General features: G+C 41.1%; 1 protein-coding gene across 2 annotated transcripts; it reads left to right on the top strand.

Moving 5' to 3' along the window:
• The first annotated feature begins 1701 nt into the window (after nt 1–1701).
• On the top strand, nt 1702–12163 carry dpf2 (D4, zinc and double PHD fingers family 2). 2 transcript variants are annotated; one of them, XM_041952443.1, is made up of 12 exons: nt 1702–1766; nt 3512–3672; nt 4240–4347; nt 4517–4695; nt 4786–4878; nt 4986–5064; nt 6369–6410; nt 8437–8574; nt 8675–8806; nt 8932–9044; nt 9142–9223; nt 9408–12163. In XM_041952443.1, exons 1-12 carry the CDS (start codon nt 1735–1737, stop codon nt 9488–9490), a joined length of 1242 nt encoding a protein of 413 aa, XP_041808377.1. In that variant the 5' UTR covers nt 1702–1734; the 3' UTR covers nt 9491–12163. The 2 variants fall into 2 exon arrangements, with proteins under 2 accessions (XP_041808377.1, XP_041808378.1); XM_041952444.1 differs by lacking the exon at nt 6369–6410.
• Nucleotides 12164–13217: the final 1054 nt, after the last annotated feature.

The raw sequence follows: 13217 nt of genomic DNA, 5'->3' as shown, positions 1-13217 counted from the left end.
GGCTGAGTGGTCCTCCTAGTGATGAGTAAAATTAGTGGAGTTTCCCTTTAAAATTGCAAGCAAGTCTCGACCAAATAGGTAAAATTATGATCAGAACTACTTTAGACTACTTTAGGCCAAAGATGGAATAACAAACTAATGTTTTAAGTTTTGATTATATTTCGATTATATTATTATGAAACAGTTTCTCTTCAAACACAAAACACTGAAATCACATTTGGCTTACTGATCATCTCAACAATGTACTATTCTGTATGCTATTTGTAGATTCAGTAACTTGTGGGAAAATGATTTCTTTCCTCTGTAGCATTACTCATTAACGCAGCAGTTCAGTGCACACCCTATGCAGAAAGATGAAAAATTAAACCTCAAATTCAATACAGACTTCAATACAATTAACATCTGTTTAGCTCTGTTACAGATATAAAATGATCAATAAGACCAGTTATCCCCCTAATTGAAATCATCAAAACACCAGATGAGGAAATATTTTTTGGAGGAATGATGTTGTGCCTCAACATGTGAATAAAAGACTTCATGTCAATACAGCTGTTGTTGCAAGGGAATTCATAAAACTACTGTTAAAATCAGCCACAAGAGTGCAAAGTGGTCTTGTAATTTTGAAGACAAAATCCCCAAAATATTCTTTATAGCGGCTAAATCTGTGTGTTCACATATTACCACAGTAGCCTACATGTGAAATATAGATCCTGCAGTATGGGTGCAAAGGATGTGGGAAAGATAGTTGCTGCAGTGCTGCCATTAAGAATGAATTAATGATGCAACTGCAGCAAATGAGGTCAAGGATGATTGAGTAATGACTAACATACAGTAGGTTTGTGATGAATCAGTGGATGCTGGGAAGGATGTCATCATCTGAAGAGCAGAGCCAACCCTCAGTGAGAGCTGTTAAGAGAAGCCTGAGTTTCATCATGGTGGGTTTAATCTCTGTAGTTGAGGTTGAAAAATGAGGGTGAGGATGGTGGTCAGAGACCCCGGAAAATAATGAGCCAGCAAGATAACATAATCTAAAAGTTTATATTGAGAAAGGGGTTTAGGAGGAACATCTCCTCCACATATTTGAACCAGTAAAGCCTGTGTAGTTTAAATATGAGACATGAAAAGTCAACAAATATAAATATTTAGGTGTGAAGCCAGAGCCAAAAATCTAAATGCTAAAATTCACAGTGAAAGCTTTCAGATAAACCACAACCAGGTTGTAAATGTAATTTGGTAACAGTCCATGTTTTGATAAAAACATTAACAACAGCTGTATTGTATTAAAGCGTCCTAATAAACCAGGAACCTGAGACTGAGACAGCTAAATGGAACTGCGCCATTATTCATTTTTATAATTGACATTGGCGTTTTTCCTACTGTGACATGTTTAAATGTCACATGAGAAAGGTCCATGGTTTAAGTTGTCCTGCCCTAGCAGGAGCAACAAAACTATGACATGGGTGAAGAGTCAGTAAAGCGCAGTTATATTTATTATATGTATTATAAAATGTAATGGGATTATTTGTCCTACATGTTCATTAGCTGCTGAAAAAAACATTTTAATGGAAATAACTGGTGCACTAAGACCTGCGGTTCTGTATGGTGAAATATCCGGCAATGTCGCAATGCCACCAGTAGGGGACGCTAGGAGTCACGTTCCTGCTCTATCTGCCTACAAGTCCGTACGGAGGGCATACATTACCCGGAGCCACTTTCCCCGTGTATTAAAGCAAGATGGCAGCTGTTGTTGAGAATGTTGTCAAACTGTAAGTGTTGGACTTTTCTTCTTACCTTACACCTGCCTAGTTGACACACACCGAGGTCACATCGTAACGGCTGTGTGTTCACACAGTCTCTGACCGTGTCTCTAGCTAGCTTAGCAACATTTCCACTGAGTTAGCTCAGTTAGGTTAGCCAACGTTGTCGGAGCGTCGTGTGTTCACATCCTGGAATGGAAGTGTAACGTTAAGTTAGCAGACACGCAGATGACGTTCCTGAAACATGAATCACGAGTCCTTGTAATAGAACATCCGTCAGTTTTATCACAAATGTATTTATGGAGATATTATGGTTACTTGTTGTGTGTTTCTGGGCGAGCGGATACCGTGGTGCTAACGTCTGTTGAGTAACGTTACAGCAGCTAGGTGGCCCGCACGCTAACAAGCTAAAGGGAGTAATTGTGGCCAACGTTGTTAGCGCAGGCTGGGGTGCTGTGGGCGACTGGCCAGCTAGTTCAGAATGAATGAAAGACTGGCCTTGAACATCTCTCCCTCCACGTTGAGAGTTGAGACCCAGCAACCGCGGCTGTTACATTTCTAACTCACGTAGAGTAACTCTGTGTAAGTGTAAAGTTAAAAGTTATCAATGATCTGTCCCGTGCCCGTTTGTACTAAAACGTGCTTCTGTTTCCGTTGGCTTTACTTTGTGTGAAGTTAGGTGCCCAGGTGGTTGATGCTAGACGTTTTACGGCAGTTACAAGCAAGTGGCTTAGCCCTTAGTAACCATGGTAACACATGAAAACATTAAAACTCACCGGAGAGCTAATTAGATATACAAATTTCCTCTTAACTCATTTTTTTTCAGCTTCTATTCCACTTGTGTGGCTCTCCTACCAACTCATGAATGAAATATTGTCTAAGAAATCTCAAATTTTACAATCTCAGCGGAAAACAGTACTAGGAACAGTGTAGAAAATAATATTCATGGCGTTGAAATGAGAAATATTCACGTACATGGCACTATTTCACATTTCTGGTGTGTTATTGTAGTTGTATTTGTTTGACAGTTTTCCCCAAAAAAGCCTCCAAGTTTTGGCTTAGTCTTGATCAAATAGCAGGTAGTAAACAGCGACAGGTTTACAACACTATACACAAATCTTATGCCTTCACAAGAAATAAAACAATGACATCCATTGGTTCAAGTCTGTGAGCAGCTGCTTTAAGCCTCCATACAACTAGATAATATACTTTCATTTCTCTCATCAAGAGACTGCTCCAAGTACAAGTAATGTTAATGTAGTCGTACTGGAAAGTGCCTTGCTCCAAGGCACCCTGACATTCACAATAGTTGCAGCTGTTGGATGACAACGCTGTTTGTTAATTTCCATTTTTTCTTTGGCATTCAGGCATCTGAAGAATCAGTAAGGCCTCTGCCATGAGTCTGTTTGTCTAAGCTGTGTTTGTATATGTAAAAAGAACTGTTTGAGTGTATTTATGTTGTAAACACAGCACACTTGTGACTATGCTGACTACTGAGCTCTTTGTTGTTGATGTACCAACAAAAGAGCACCTGCTGCACTCACTAATGATTTTGTCTCAAGTACGAAGACGTTGTCCATTGAGTGTGCTGCTTTTCTAAGGTGACGGCGGAGAAAAACAGCAGCCTTTAAGCTAATCTAACAGAAAGGTTTGAAGCAAGCCTGCACTGGTTTTGAAATGGGTGCACCTGCTAATTTTTGCCTTTAAACAATAAGCCAAATAACCAGCATATGGCTCTGGTTTTATCGTGTCAGGCTGGGAGAGCAGTACTACAGGGATGCCATGGAGCAATGTCATAACTACAATGCCAGGCTGTGTGCTGAGAGGAGCGTCCGAATGCCGTTCCTTGACTCTCAAACCGGTGTGGCTCAGAGCAACTGCTACATTTGGATGGAAAAGAGACACAGAGGACCAGGTGAGACAGAGAAACACGTAGTGTGTCACAACACACACTGAAAGGCTCCCTCCATGATTGTAATGTTAGTTAAAACATTCCCTGCATTTTTCAGAAATTTTTAGCTATGTTTTTTTTGGTTAAGGAGCTGTTCAGGAACATTGGACATAATTAGTCTTCAGAAATGTTTTTCAGAGATTTACTGAATGGACGAGAGTGGAAAAATATGTCCAGAATTGCGAAGATGGTGCATTTGAGCTTCACTTTATCTGAGAATGCCTTGTTCTTGTCCTCTTTCTTCTATGTTTTTTGACAGCCAAAATAAAAAGCAATATGTAGAACAAAACACCTTGATATCATGCAAAAACAGAGACAAATATAGCACACAAACTCTTCAGTGTGCAAAGTGCAATTTCATCAAGCTTGCACCTAAACATGCCTTATTGGTTTTAAATGTTAACTATTCTAACAAGGCAAATGTAATTTGTGGAAATTAACGTTTTTTTTCCAGTTTGTCAAAAAGCTGACAAGTTCTGCATTAAAATGGGTTCAGTGTCATGTAGATGGATCTGTTGTGACGTCTCTCAGGCATGGCTCCAGGGCAGCTCTACACCTACCCATCCAGGAGGTGGAGGAAGAAACGGCGATCTCATCCTCCAGAGGACCCCCGGCTTATCTTCCCTCCTGTCAAGTCAGGTACCAGCTCATCCTTCATTTTACTGTGTCAGTATTTAAAGAACAAAAGCTGTAAAATGTAATGCTTTCCAGAAAAATACCTTGAGGTCTTATTATCTTCTAGTAATTATTTATTAATGAGTGTTTTGCTTTGGTGGTTGTTACTTAACTTGTGTGTGTTTATTCACAGAGGTGGACGTTGGACTGAAGAAGGATGCTCTGTTGTCAGCGGATGGCAGCAGCCTGGAGGCCCTGCTGAAGAGCGACTCCTTGGAAAAACGGACCACAACAGAGCTCCGTGGGTCTGAGGAGGATTCAAACCAGAGCGACTACACCGGAGGCCTCAACCCAGCTGCTCGGATCAGAAAGGTTCTTGTTTTCACCATAAGGACTCAACAAAATGATTTGACTGTCAAGTTATTTGCATCCTTTCCTCATTGCATCATTGCTACAACACAGAGAATCCTCGAGCCAGATGACTTCCTGGATGACCTGGATGATGAAGACTATGAGGAAGACACGCCTAAAAGAAGAGGCAAAGGGAAGGGGAAGGTAAATAACTGCTGTGTACATGTCTCAAAAGTCCATCCCAGCTCTGTCTGTCTGTGTGTGTGTGTCGCCAGCCTGTCTGCCGACTCTAATAGCATCTCCATGCTCAGGGTCGAGGAGTGGGCAGTACCCGGAAGAAGCTGGATACAGCAGCTCTGGAGGACAGAGACAAGCCGTACGCCTGTGACAGTGAGTCCTGATGGGGGAGAGTAGAGCATGTAGGGCTGGGTATCATTCAAAGATTTTGATACTGGCACTGATACCTTGACTTCAATGCAAATTCCTGAATGCTGCTTTTTTCAGAATCAATCTTATAAAACCAATTTTAACAAAAAGAGAATTACTTAACACATTATGGTACAATTACTAACTTCAAAGGAGGAAGCTGTTCAAAGACCTGGGAGCAGCTAGAGAAGCTGTTTTTACTCTGCACACGTTCCTTAACCTGGATAACTAGACTAAAATGAAGCAACTGATGGAATATCTGTATAGTATTATATGAAAAATATAAGTAACTATCAAAAGGAATATTAATAGCAAATAGTAGAGGGCAGCAGTATGCCATTGTATCATCTGGTCTTCCAAATCCAACTTGGCGTTTGTGGTATTGGGAAATAGTGGCAGAGTGAGACCTCTTATTTACTCTGTAGTAAAGAGCAGCTAGCCGGGGTGTGACAACTGTCCACCGTGTCAACCTCAGGACATTTCTCAGCTTTTCCGTGTCGGACTATAAACATTAACAGCACCGTGTTTGCCGTCAGAAACTCTGTCCACCTTGGTTCCACGTTATCCATCCCTGCGGTGACGCTCACTGACGAGCAGATGCAGGTTAGCTAACATAATATAGTGTTTGTCCCTGCATGCCTCTATGACGTGTAATATTAGACAGCAAATCACCAGCATTTTAGATCTTGATACAAGCATGCTGCGTGCCTATTGGCTCAAGGGCGCGGAACAGATTTACTCCTTAGTAATCAAATTTTTTGATACTTGTTAGTTAGTATCGGAGCCATTCGATCAGTGCCATAAAAGTGTTGACGTTCGGTACCCAGCCCTGAGCAGAGCATCCCTGCAGATGTTAATAGCTGTAATGTTTGTTTTCAGATCAAGCCTTTTTGTCTTCCTTTTTCATCCTGTCTCGGATCTGTTAACGTATATCATCTTCTTTCTGGGCTTTGTTAGACTTCCTAAATCTGATATTTGTAAAGCTAGTATAGGCTCAGCTCTCTTTTTTTTTTTTTGTTTGTCATTATGATATCACACATTTCTTTCCATGGGCGAGGGGGGTTCTTCCACTTCTTTGGTGTTGTCAGACTTTGTATCTGTACTACTTGATGTGTTTTTTTTTTCCTCCTTTGTGCAGCATTTTCACTTTCAGCTGCAGTTCTCAGTAGTGCGGCGCTGACTGACTGACTGATCCTCTGTCGGTCTATGAGCCTATTTCTCTGAGTCTCTGTCTGTGCTCTCTCTTCTCCCTCTCTTCTCTCTTTCAGACACTATCAAACAAAAGCATATTTCAAAATCTTCTGAAAGAGGTATATTTCTCTCATTCCTTTTTACTCCAGTCTGTCTTGTCTTTTGTCGTCACTGCCTGTTTTTATTTTCCGTTTCTATTACCAAGTAGATTTGCTCTCTGTGTAGTTCAGTTCAGAGGGTAACTGTTTTGCTCTGCACAATTTACTTAAATGTAATTCACTAGATTTAGAAAAGGTCAAGGCCATTTTATTACACACCCCAATTAAATGTAATCGGCCAAAGATGTGAACTGTCTCATCTTAGAAAAGATAAGCTGTGGCCTATCAGAGTAATTCTCCCCCTCAATCTGGCCCTGAACTTCCCACAGATTTAGATAAGCTAGAAGCTGGAGCCTCCTGCTGTTTTTTTTTTCTTCCCCCACTCTGTGCTTTGTCTTTTGTCTCGCTACTCAGTGTGTGCCGTTGGACTGCATTACAGTTGTTTTCTTGCTTTTTTCCCTCCTTTATTCCTCTTTACCACCTCTGCACCCTGCAAAGTCTCATTCCACGTTCCATGTTTTAGAGTGAGCGGCTGCTTTGGTTTTGAGTCAGTTTGATGCCTATTTAACCTTTGGTAACCTTTAGTATTTTTCAAGTCTTTCTGCCACTGCACACAAACCCTGGGCATGTGACAAGCTCTGTTTTTAGTGACTTCCCTAAAATGCTCTGGAGAACACTAATCACTCCTTTAGATGTCAGTTGAAGAGAAAGGTTGGCCTTTGAGGAAATGAAAATGAGAGAAAACATGGAAGTGAAAGAAGAAGTACCTTTTGTCTTTGGGTGTCATCTTATGACAAACCTCACACACCCCCTGTGACGGCTGCACACAGCGGCATCTTTGTACTTCCTAAATCCAGTAAATCCTCCTTACACAATCCCACTGGCTTCTCTTATCCCACTGATTAATAGACGATAAGTTCAGATCAGCAACATTAATATTCAGAGCAGTATGGAGCCTTTTTTCTAACATGTTATTAATGTCAATCTACACTCAAAGGTCATTTTGAGAGAGATGGATGTATGAAGTCAAATGACACGAAACGATAACATTTATTCGGTAATTTCTGTGTCACATCATTAGTCAGACACTGCTGAGGTAGTGTTTGTCTTACACTGGAGAAGTAAAAACCATTGTTGTAAAGGTCACACACCTCTGCAGTTACTCAGCGTCTCATATGCTAACTGCAGATGTGTGGTGCTTACAGTGGCTGAGATCTTATCTTAATGCTGTGCTTGAATACATGGCAACCACAGAGCTCCAGCTAAGAGGTTCTGATGACACGTCATTGCCTCGGTGCATGTTCTTCACCATTCTTCATTCTTCCCTCCAATATGTCATGTCATGGTGGCGATCCAGATATGAAACAAAGAGCACAAAGAGTGTTTGGTTTTTGTTATCACGTCTATGGAAGCAGCTAAAGTAGCAGCTGTGTGCAGCATTTGCTATATAGTGATGTATGATAGCTCGGCTCAGTCCGAGTGTGTTATGCTAGTAGCAGCTAATGTAGCCCCAAGCAGAGATGACTAACGGGCTACACGGCTGGAAAATTGGTGGAGTTCCCCCTAATGGTACAGAATAGGTATTGCACAAATCTAATTCTGTGAACATGTAAAGTAGGATTATTTTTCGTGCATGGGCTTTAAAGTCTGTAGATAAATCATTATGGGCATCGTGGAGTCTGCTCACAATATATAACATGATATCCTAAGCAACTGTATAGCTTTGGTTGTTCATGTTAGACTCACTAAATTCTTCTCCAAATCCCCCCAAAAAACGTATATCATAAAAGCCACGAAATACAGCAATCTGGACAATAGAAATTATATATAATAATAATAATAGAAATTGGATTATAGAAATTACCAATTTTAGATGGTATGTCTGTCCCTCTCCACTGGAATTAATTAATATGTTCCCGTCAGAAGCAAAGGTGATGGCAGCAAAAAGAACTTGTCACTCCCCTTTCCCCATTGACGTGCATACCATGGAGTTAATTAATGCATTCTTTGCTTTCATACATGTTGTGTTTTCTGGTTTTGGTGACAGTCTGTGGGAAACGCTACAAGAACCGTCCTGGCCTGAGCTACCACTACGCCCACTCCCACCTGGCTGAGGAGGAGGGCGAGGAGAAGGAAGAGATGGAGATCAGCGAGCCTGCCCTGCCGCTGCCCGAGGAGCCTAAAAGTAAGAGATCATCCATCATCAGAGATTTCACTGTTTGCTTATTGGCTTCAATGTAGAGCTGAACACTGATGCTCTCTGGGTGTTTTCATCTGTTTCTCAGCTCCAAAGAAAGGCCCAGACGGTCTCGCATTGCCGAATAATTACTGTGACTTCTGCCTGGGAGACTCCAAAACCAATCACAAGACTGGCCAGTCAGAAGAGCTGGTGTCCTGCTCTGACTGTGGACGCTCAGGTGCGTTAGAGACAGTTGGCTGTTGGAATAAAGTAGCAACAGGAAACAAAGCTCTTAACTTATGCAGGTGAAAGAGTAGGACTCTTTGCAGCCAAGTGAAGTGACAAACATGATTGTACACGCAGGCCACCCCTCCTGCCTGCAGTTCACTCCCGCAATGATGGCCGCTGTGAAGACGTACCGCTGGCAGTGCATAGAGTGCAAATGCTGCAACATGTGCGGCACCTCGGAGAATGACGTGAGTTCACCAGCATTCAGATACTGTGTGTTTTTTAGTTCGCGCATGGTGCTGTAGTCTGATGCGTCAAGGGCTCTTGTTGTCCCCTTTCTTCCAGGATCAGCTTCTGTTCTGTGACGACTGTGACAGAGGCTATCACATGTATTGTCTCAACCCACCCATGTCTGAACCACCAGAGGGTAAGTTCACCACTTAGACTGACACCTACATGGACTCAGGAACAATTCCTAAAACAGTTTGTTTGCACATGATTGCTTTCTGTTTTTATTTATGTTTTACACAGCGTCAGAACATTTTAGGTGTCAGGGTTGTAGAGCTTTGACCGTCTGACACTGATAGATTTTCTGTTATTTTGACACTCAGGGAGCTGGAGCTGTCATCTATGTCTGGACCTGTTGAAAGACAAGGCATCCATATACCAGAACCAGAACGCCCCACCATCGTGATGGCCGCTTCCCCCTGCACACACTCATGGCCGAACCGTCCCGTAGCAGTATGGTTTACCCTTCAAGATAGATGATTAACTCCCCTGATGAGCCGACCGCGGAGGGAGTGTGTTCAGAAACAGACAATAAATTGTGAAAAGGGAATTATCCCTTACCAAACTGGCCTCATTTAGCTGCAAATATGACTGTTGCACAGTTCCAAGCTCAGATTTAGACCCCATAGATTTTTATTTTCACCTCTTAGCCACATAGCCAATTTGAGCAGTACTAAATTTCAACAAGACACACAGCAGAAATAGCCAAAATCTGACTTCCTTCTTATGTTTTTTACACATGCGCCTACACAAAGTTGCTAAAATCTTGTCTATCCTGCAATGTACTGATTTTATGACTAGAGCAGAAATAGAGCTTGGAATCAAGTAGCATGCCTATGCTTGCTCATCGTAAACAAAAGAGACATTTTATAATATTTATATATTTCTATGGTATATAATAGTGTTAAGTATGTACAAATTGGAAAGAAGATTGGTTATGTAATGGTCTTTTTATTAGTGCCCATCTCATCATTGTGGAGAAATCCACTACCACATTTTCTTTTATGGCACTGCTGATATTTGGTGAATCACTTGATAAGAGTCAAAAGGATCTGCTGAGACTGTAAATGATTTCCCATCTCATCCACTGCCACTGGCACACACTGAAAACAAAACAGGAACTATGAACAGAAACCCCGACATGCTCGTCAAAGTGGCTCCAAAGGCTGAAGGACTTCAGGGGCGGCAGGTTAGCCTCGACTCTAGTTGTTCCCTCTTTTGTGCTGCATGGAGCTCAAGGGGATGCATAATGTGCATGTTTCATTCAGACCTTGGAGCCTTTTTGACAGAACTGTCGGTTTTCCGCTCTCTTCTGACGACTGCATAGACACAATTCAGACATGATGCTGACGCTTGTGATAATGTCATGATGATTATTCCAATCAAATTAAACACAAATCCTTCTTGCGTTATCAGCTAGATAAAGGGATAAAAAGCCTTCATCACTGTGTTCTAGCAGTTTACTGATCGTGCACCCTATCCAATATCTGTTGATGTTGTGACCACTAGATTATTTTAATGTAATTGAGGACTATGCGACCTTGCAGATGGTCACTCGCTGACAATGTTAAAGCAATATAAGAGCTCCTGTAGGATGCTGGGATGATGGAGACTGGCCCACTGTAGGCTCTGTTGGCAGATAATATTTGATACTGTAAATTTTCTTTCTGGGAAAATGCTATTACAGATAGAGGACTGTGGCCGCATTAGGGATGGCTCCATATTGTAAAAAAGAGATTATAATGTGTGTATGTATAGTCCTATGGAGAAGCAGCGCTTTTTGTTACTGCTTTCGTAGTTTCATTATGCAATGGTTTCCCTCTGTGGCAAGGCTGAAAGAAAAAGTCACTTTACCTCAAACAGAAACAGTATTTAAAGGGTTTCACTCATGCTGTTAGATGGGACAAAGGCAGCGGGATGAATAGTAATGACAGCTGCAGTGTCTGCTTCAATAACTGCATATTCTACAGGTAAACAAGTGCATGCTCAGTAAGTGTTTGCACTCTCATATGCTACGTAGTCGTCTCAGCGTTAGGTCGGCAAAGGTGTCGGGAAATGGTGTAATATAAATTAACCATGCTATCATGTCGTTTCAATAGCCAACTAACAATTACTAAAGCATTACACGAGTATAACTTGGTTTATTTTCTCATCACGTTTAAACTTAGTTATTTAGAGACTGTGGCTACTAGAATATTTTGCTGGTTTTTGTATTCATGGATGATGCTTGCGTACCTGATGTGTGGGGACATTTTGGGAATTAAGTGGAGGTTGCTTTCTAGCTAATCCTGTGATCCAGGTCTCACCCGAGCCACTCTCTTCCAAAGCTCGAAACATGACGCAAAGCCTGTAATGTGATTAAGAGGCAAATTGTGGAGCTGCATCTTCAACACTGAATGGTTAAGTAATGGTGGACCCAGTGTGCACTCAGAGGACAACCATGAAGAAGAAGGAAGTCCACCTGAGGGTTGCAACGGTATGAGATTTTCATGCTACAATGACCGTCTCAGAAAACATAATGGTATATGCTATTACCCAATGATTATAATCAGTTACAGTGACCCTGAAAGGAATGAAAACAGGTTTTTCATAAATTAATATGTTCTGACAGACATGAAACCTGAAACCAAAGCATGTTAGTTTACATTTTAGTACTAAAGCATTTTAAATGAACCACTAAATGAAAAATAACATCTGGTTTGAGCTTTTAAAATAATGTCCTATGATTAGATTAGGTAGAATTCAATATATATATATATATATATAACACTAACATGGTAGATTTCAGATTGCAAATAAGGTGTGATAACTTTCAGTTTTCAGACTATGGCATACCATGAGACCGCTGCAACCCCAGCCCACCTGTTGTCATATTAGCATTATGTATATTTTTTTCAATATCAGATTAGGGTCTTCTGGTCTCAAGCTTTGGGAGAGAATCTTTCACGACATGTTTAAACCGAGGTCATAGGTTTACATAGTAGGTGAATTCTCTTGTGGTGGACTTTCATTTGGATTGTGATGGAATGCTTTATTGTACGAAATTTGTCTTCAGGAAAATAAAATACTAGGCACTATAACCTGCTGATGTTTCTTTTGCTTTTTTTTTGTCTTCATTAATGAGCATTTGAGAAATGAATGATGGGTAGGGATTATAAATACAGAAATGATATATATTGGTAAAAAGCACACTGTCTCATCAACACTTGTTGAGATTTTTTGCTAAATTTGAACTAAGTTAATCAATAGCATCGTAATCATATACGAGCAGACAAAACTGACACGGGGAGTTCGTCAAGGCTCTATTCTCGGGCCTCTTCTATTCAACATCTACACAAACACAAATTCATGTAATGATATCACCAGGTGAACAAATCAGTGGAAGTGAAACTGTGCTACATTAAGACAGTTATAAAAGTAGCCTGCATCGCTAGAGTCACAAGAAACAGAAGACTTACATCTCAGCAGGATTTAGAAAAACTTGTCCATGCCATATCCTCATTAGGCTCGCCCATTGTAACGCTGTCTCTACAGGTCCAAAAAACTCCCTGCACTGAGACCAGCATAGTGGATCACGTGAGTCCGGGTCTCATATATTTATACTGGCTGTTTGTCAGAGAGTCTTCTTGAAGATACAACTGTTGGTTTATGAAGCACGAGAGGCTTACGGCCAAGATACATTTCTGATCTGCTGCTCCGTTATGAACCGCCAGCACCTGCCAGATGGTCTGGGACAGACCTGCTTACTGTCCCCAGAGTCTAAACTAAACACAGAGAAGCAGCACTCAGCTTTTCTACACCACAAACCTCCCAGAGAACTCCACGTCTGACTTTTCTATTCTACACTCCATTTTAGTAAAATTCAATTTGGGATTATTTATCATATCCATTTTAGCTTATTTTCTATCTTTTAAGATTGTTATACATGTTACTGTATGTATTATACTGTACGACATGGCAGGAAAAAATGCTTTTTCAGGTATACTCCATTAGATGGCAGTCATGGACTAACCCATCTTCATAATGATTCAGCTGATGTCTGCAGCTGCACCTCAGTCCAGTCACTATCATGGCTGCCTACAGAAAACAACAGGTGAAAGAGATGAATTGTTATTGCACAGTTTTTTTTTTTT

The sequence above is a fragment of the Chelmon rostratus genome, chromosome 14 (assembly GCF_017976325.1).
Source record: "Chelmon rostratus isolate fCheRos1 chromosome 14, fCheRos1.pri, whole genome shotgun sequence".
Classification (NCBI taxonomy): domain Eukaryota; kingdom Metazoa; phylum Chordata; class Actinopteri; order Chaetodontiformes; family Chaetodontidae; genus Chelmon; species Chelmon rostratus.
This window is presented reverse-complemented; position numbering and strand designations above follow the sequence as displayed.

What these genes read in the sequence shown, in the direction of transcription:
- dpf2 (XM_041952443.1), top strand. Translation starts at nt 1,735, where the DNA reads ATGGCAGCTGTTGTTGAGAATGTTGTCAAACT. An exon ending in CTCTGACTGTGGACGCTCAG is followed by an intron (nt 8,807 to 8,931) that starts GTGCGTTAGAGA and finishes TTGTACACGCAG; the next exon opens with GCCACCCCTCCTGCCTGCAG. An exon ending in GCGGCACCTCGGAGAATGAC is followed by an intron (nt 9,045 to 9,141) that starts GTGAGTTCACCA and finishes CCTTTCTTCCAG; the next exon opens with GATCAGCTTCTGTTCTGTGA.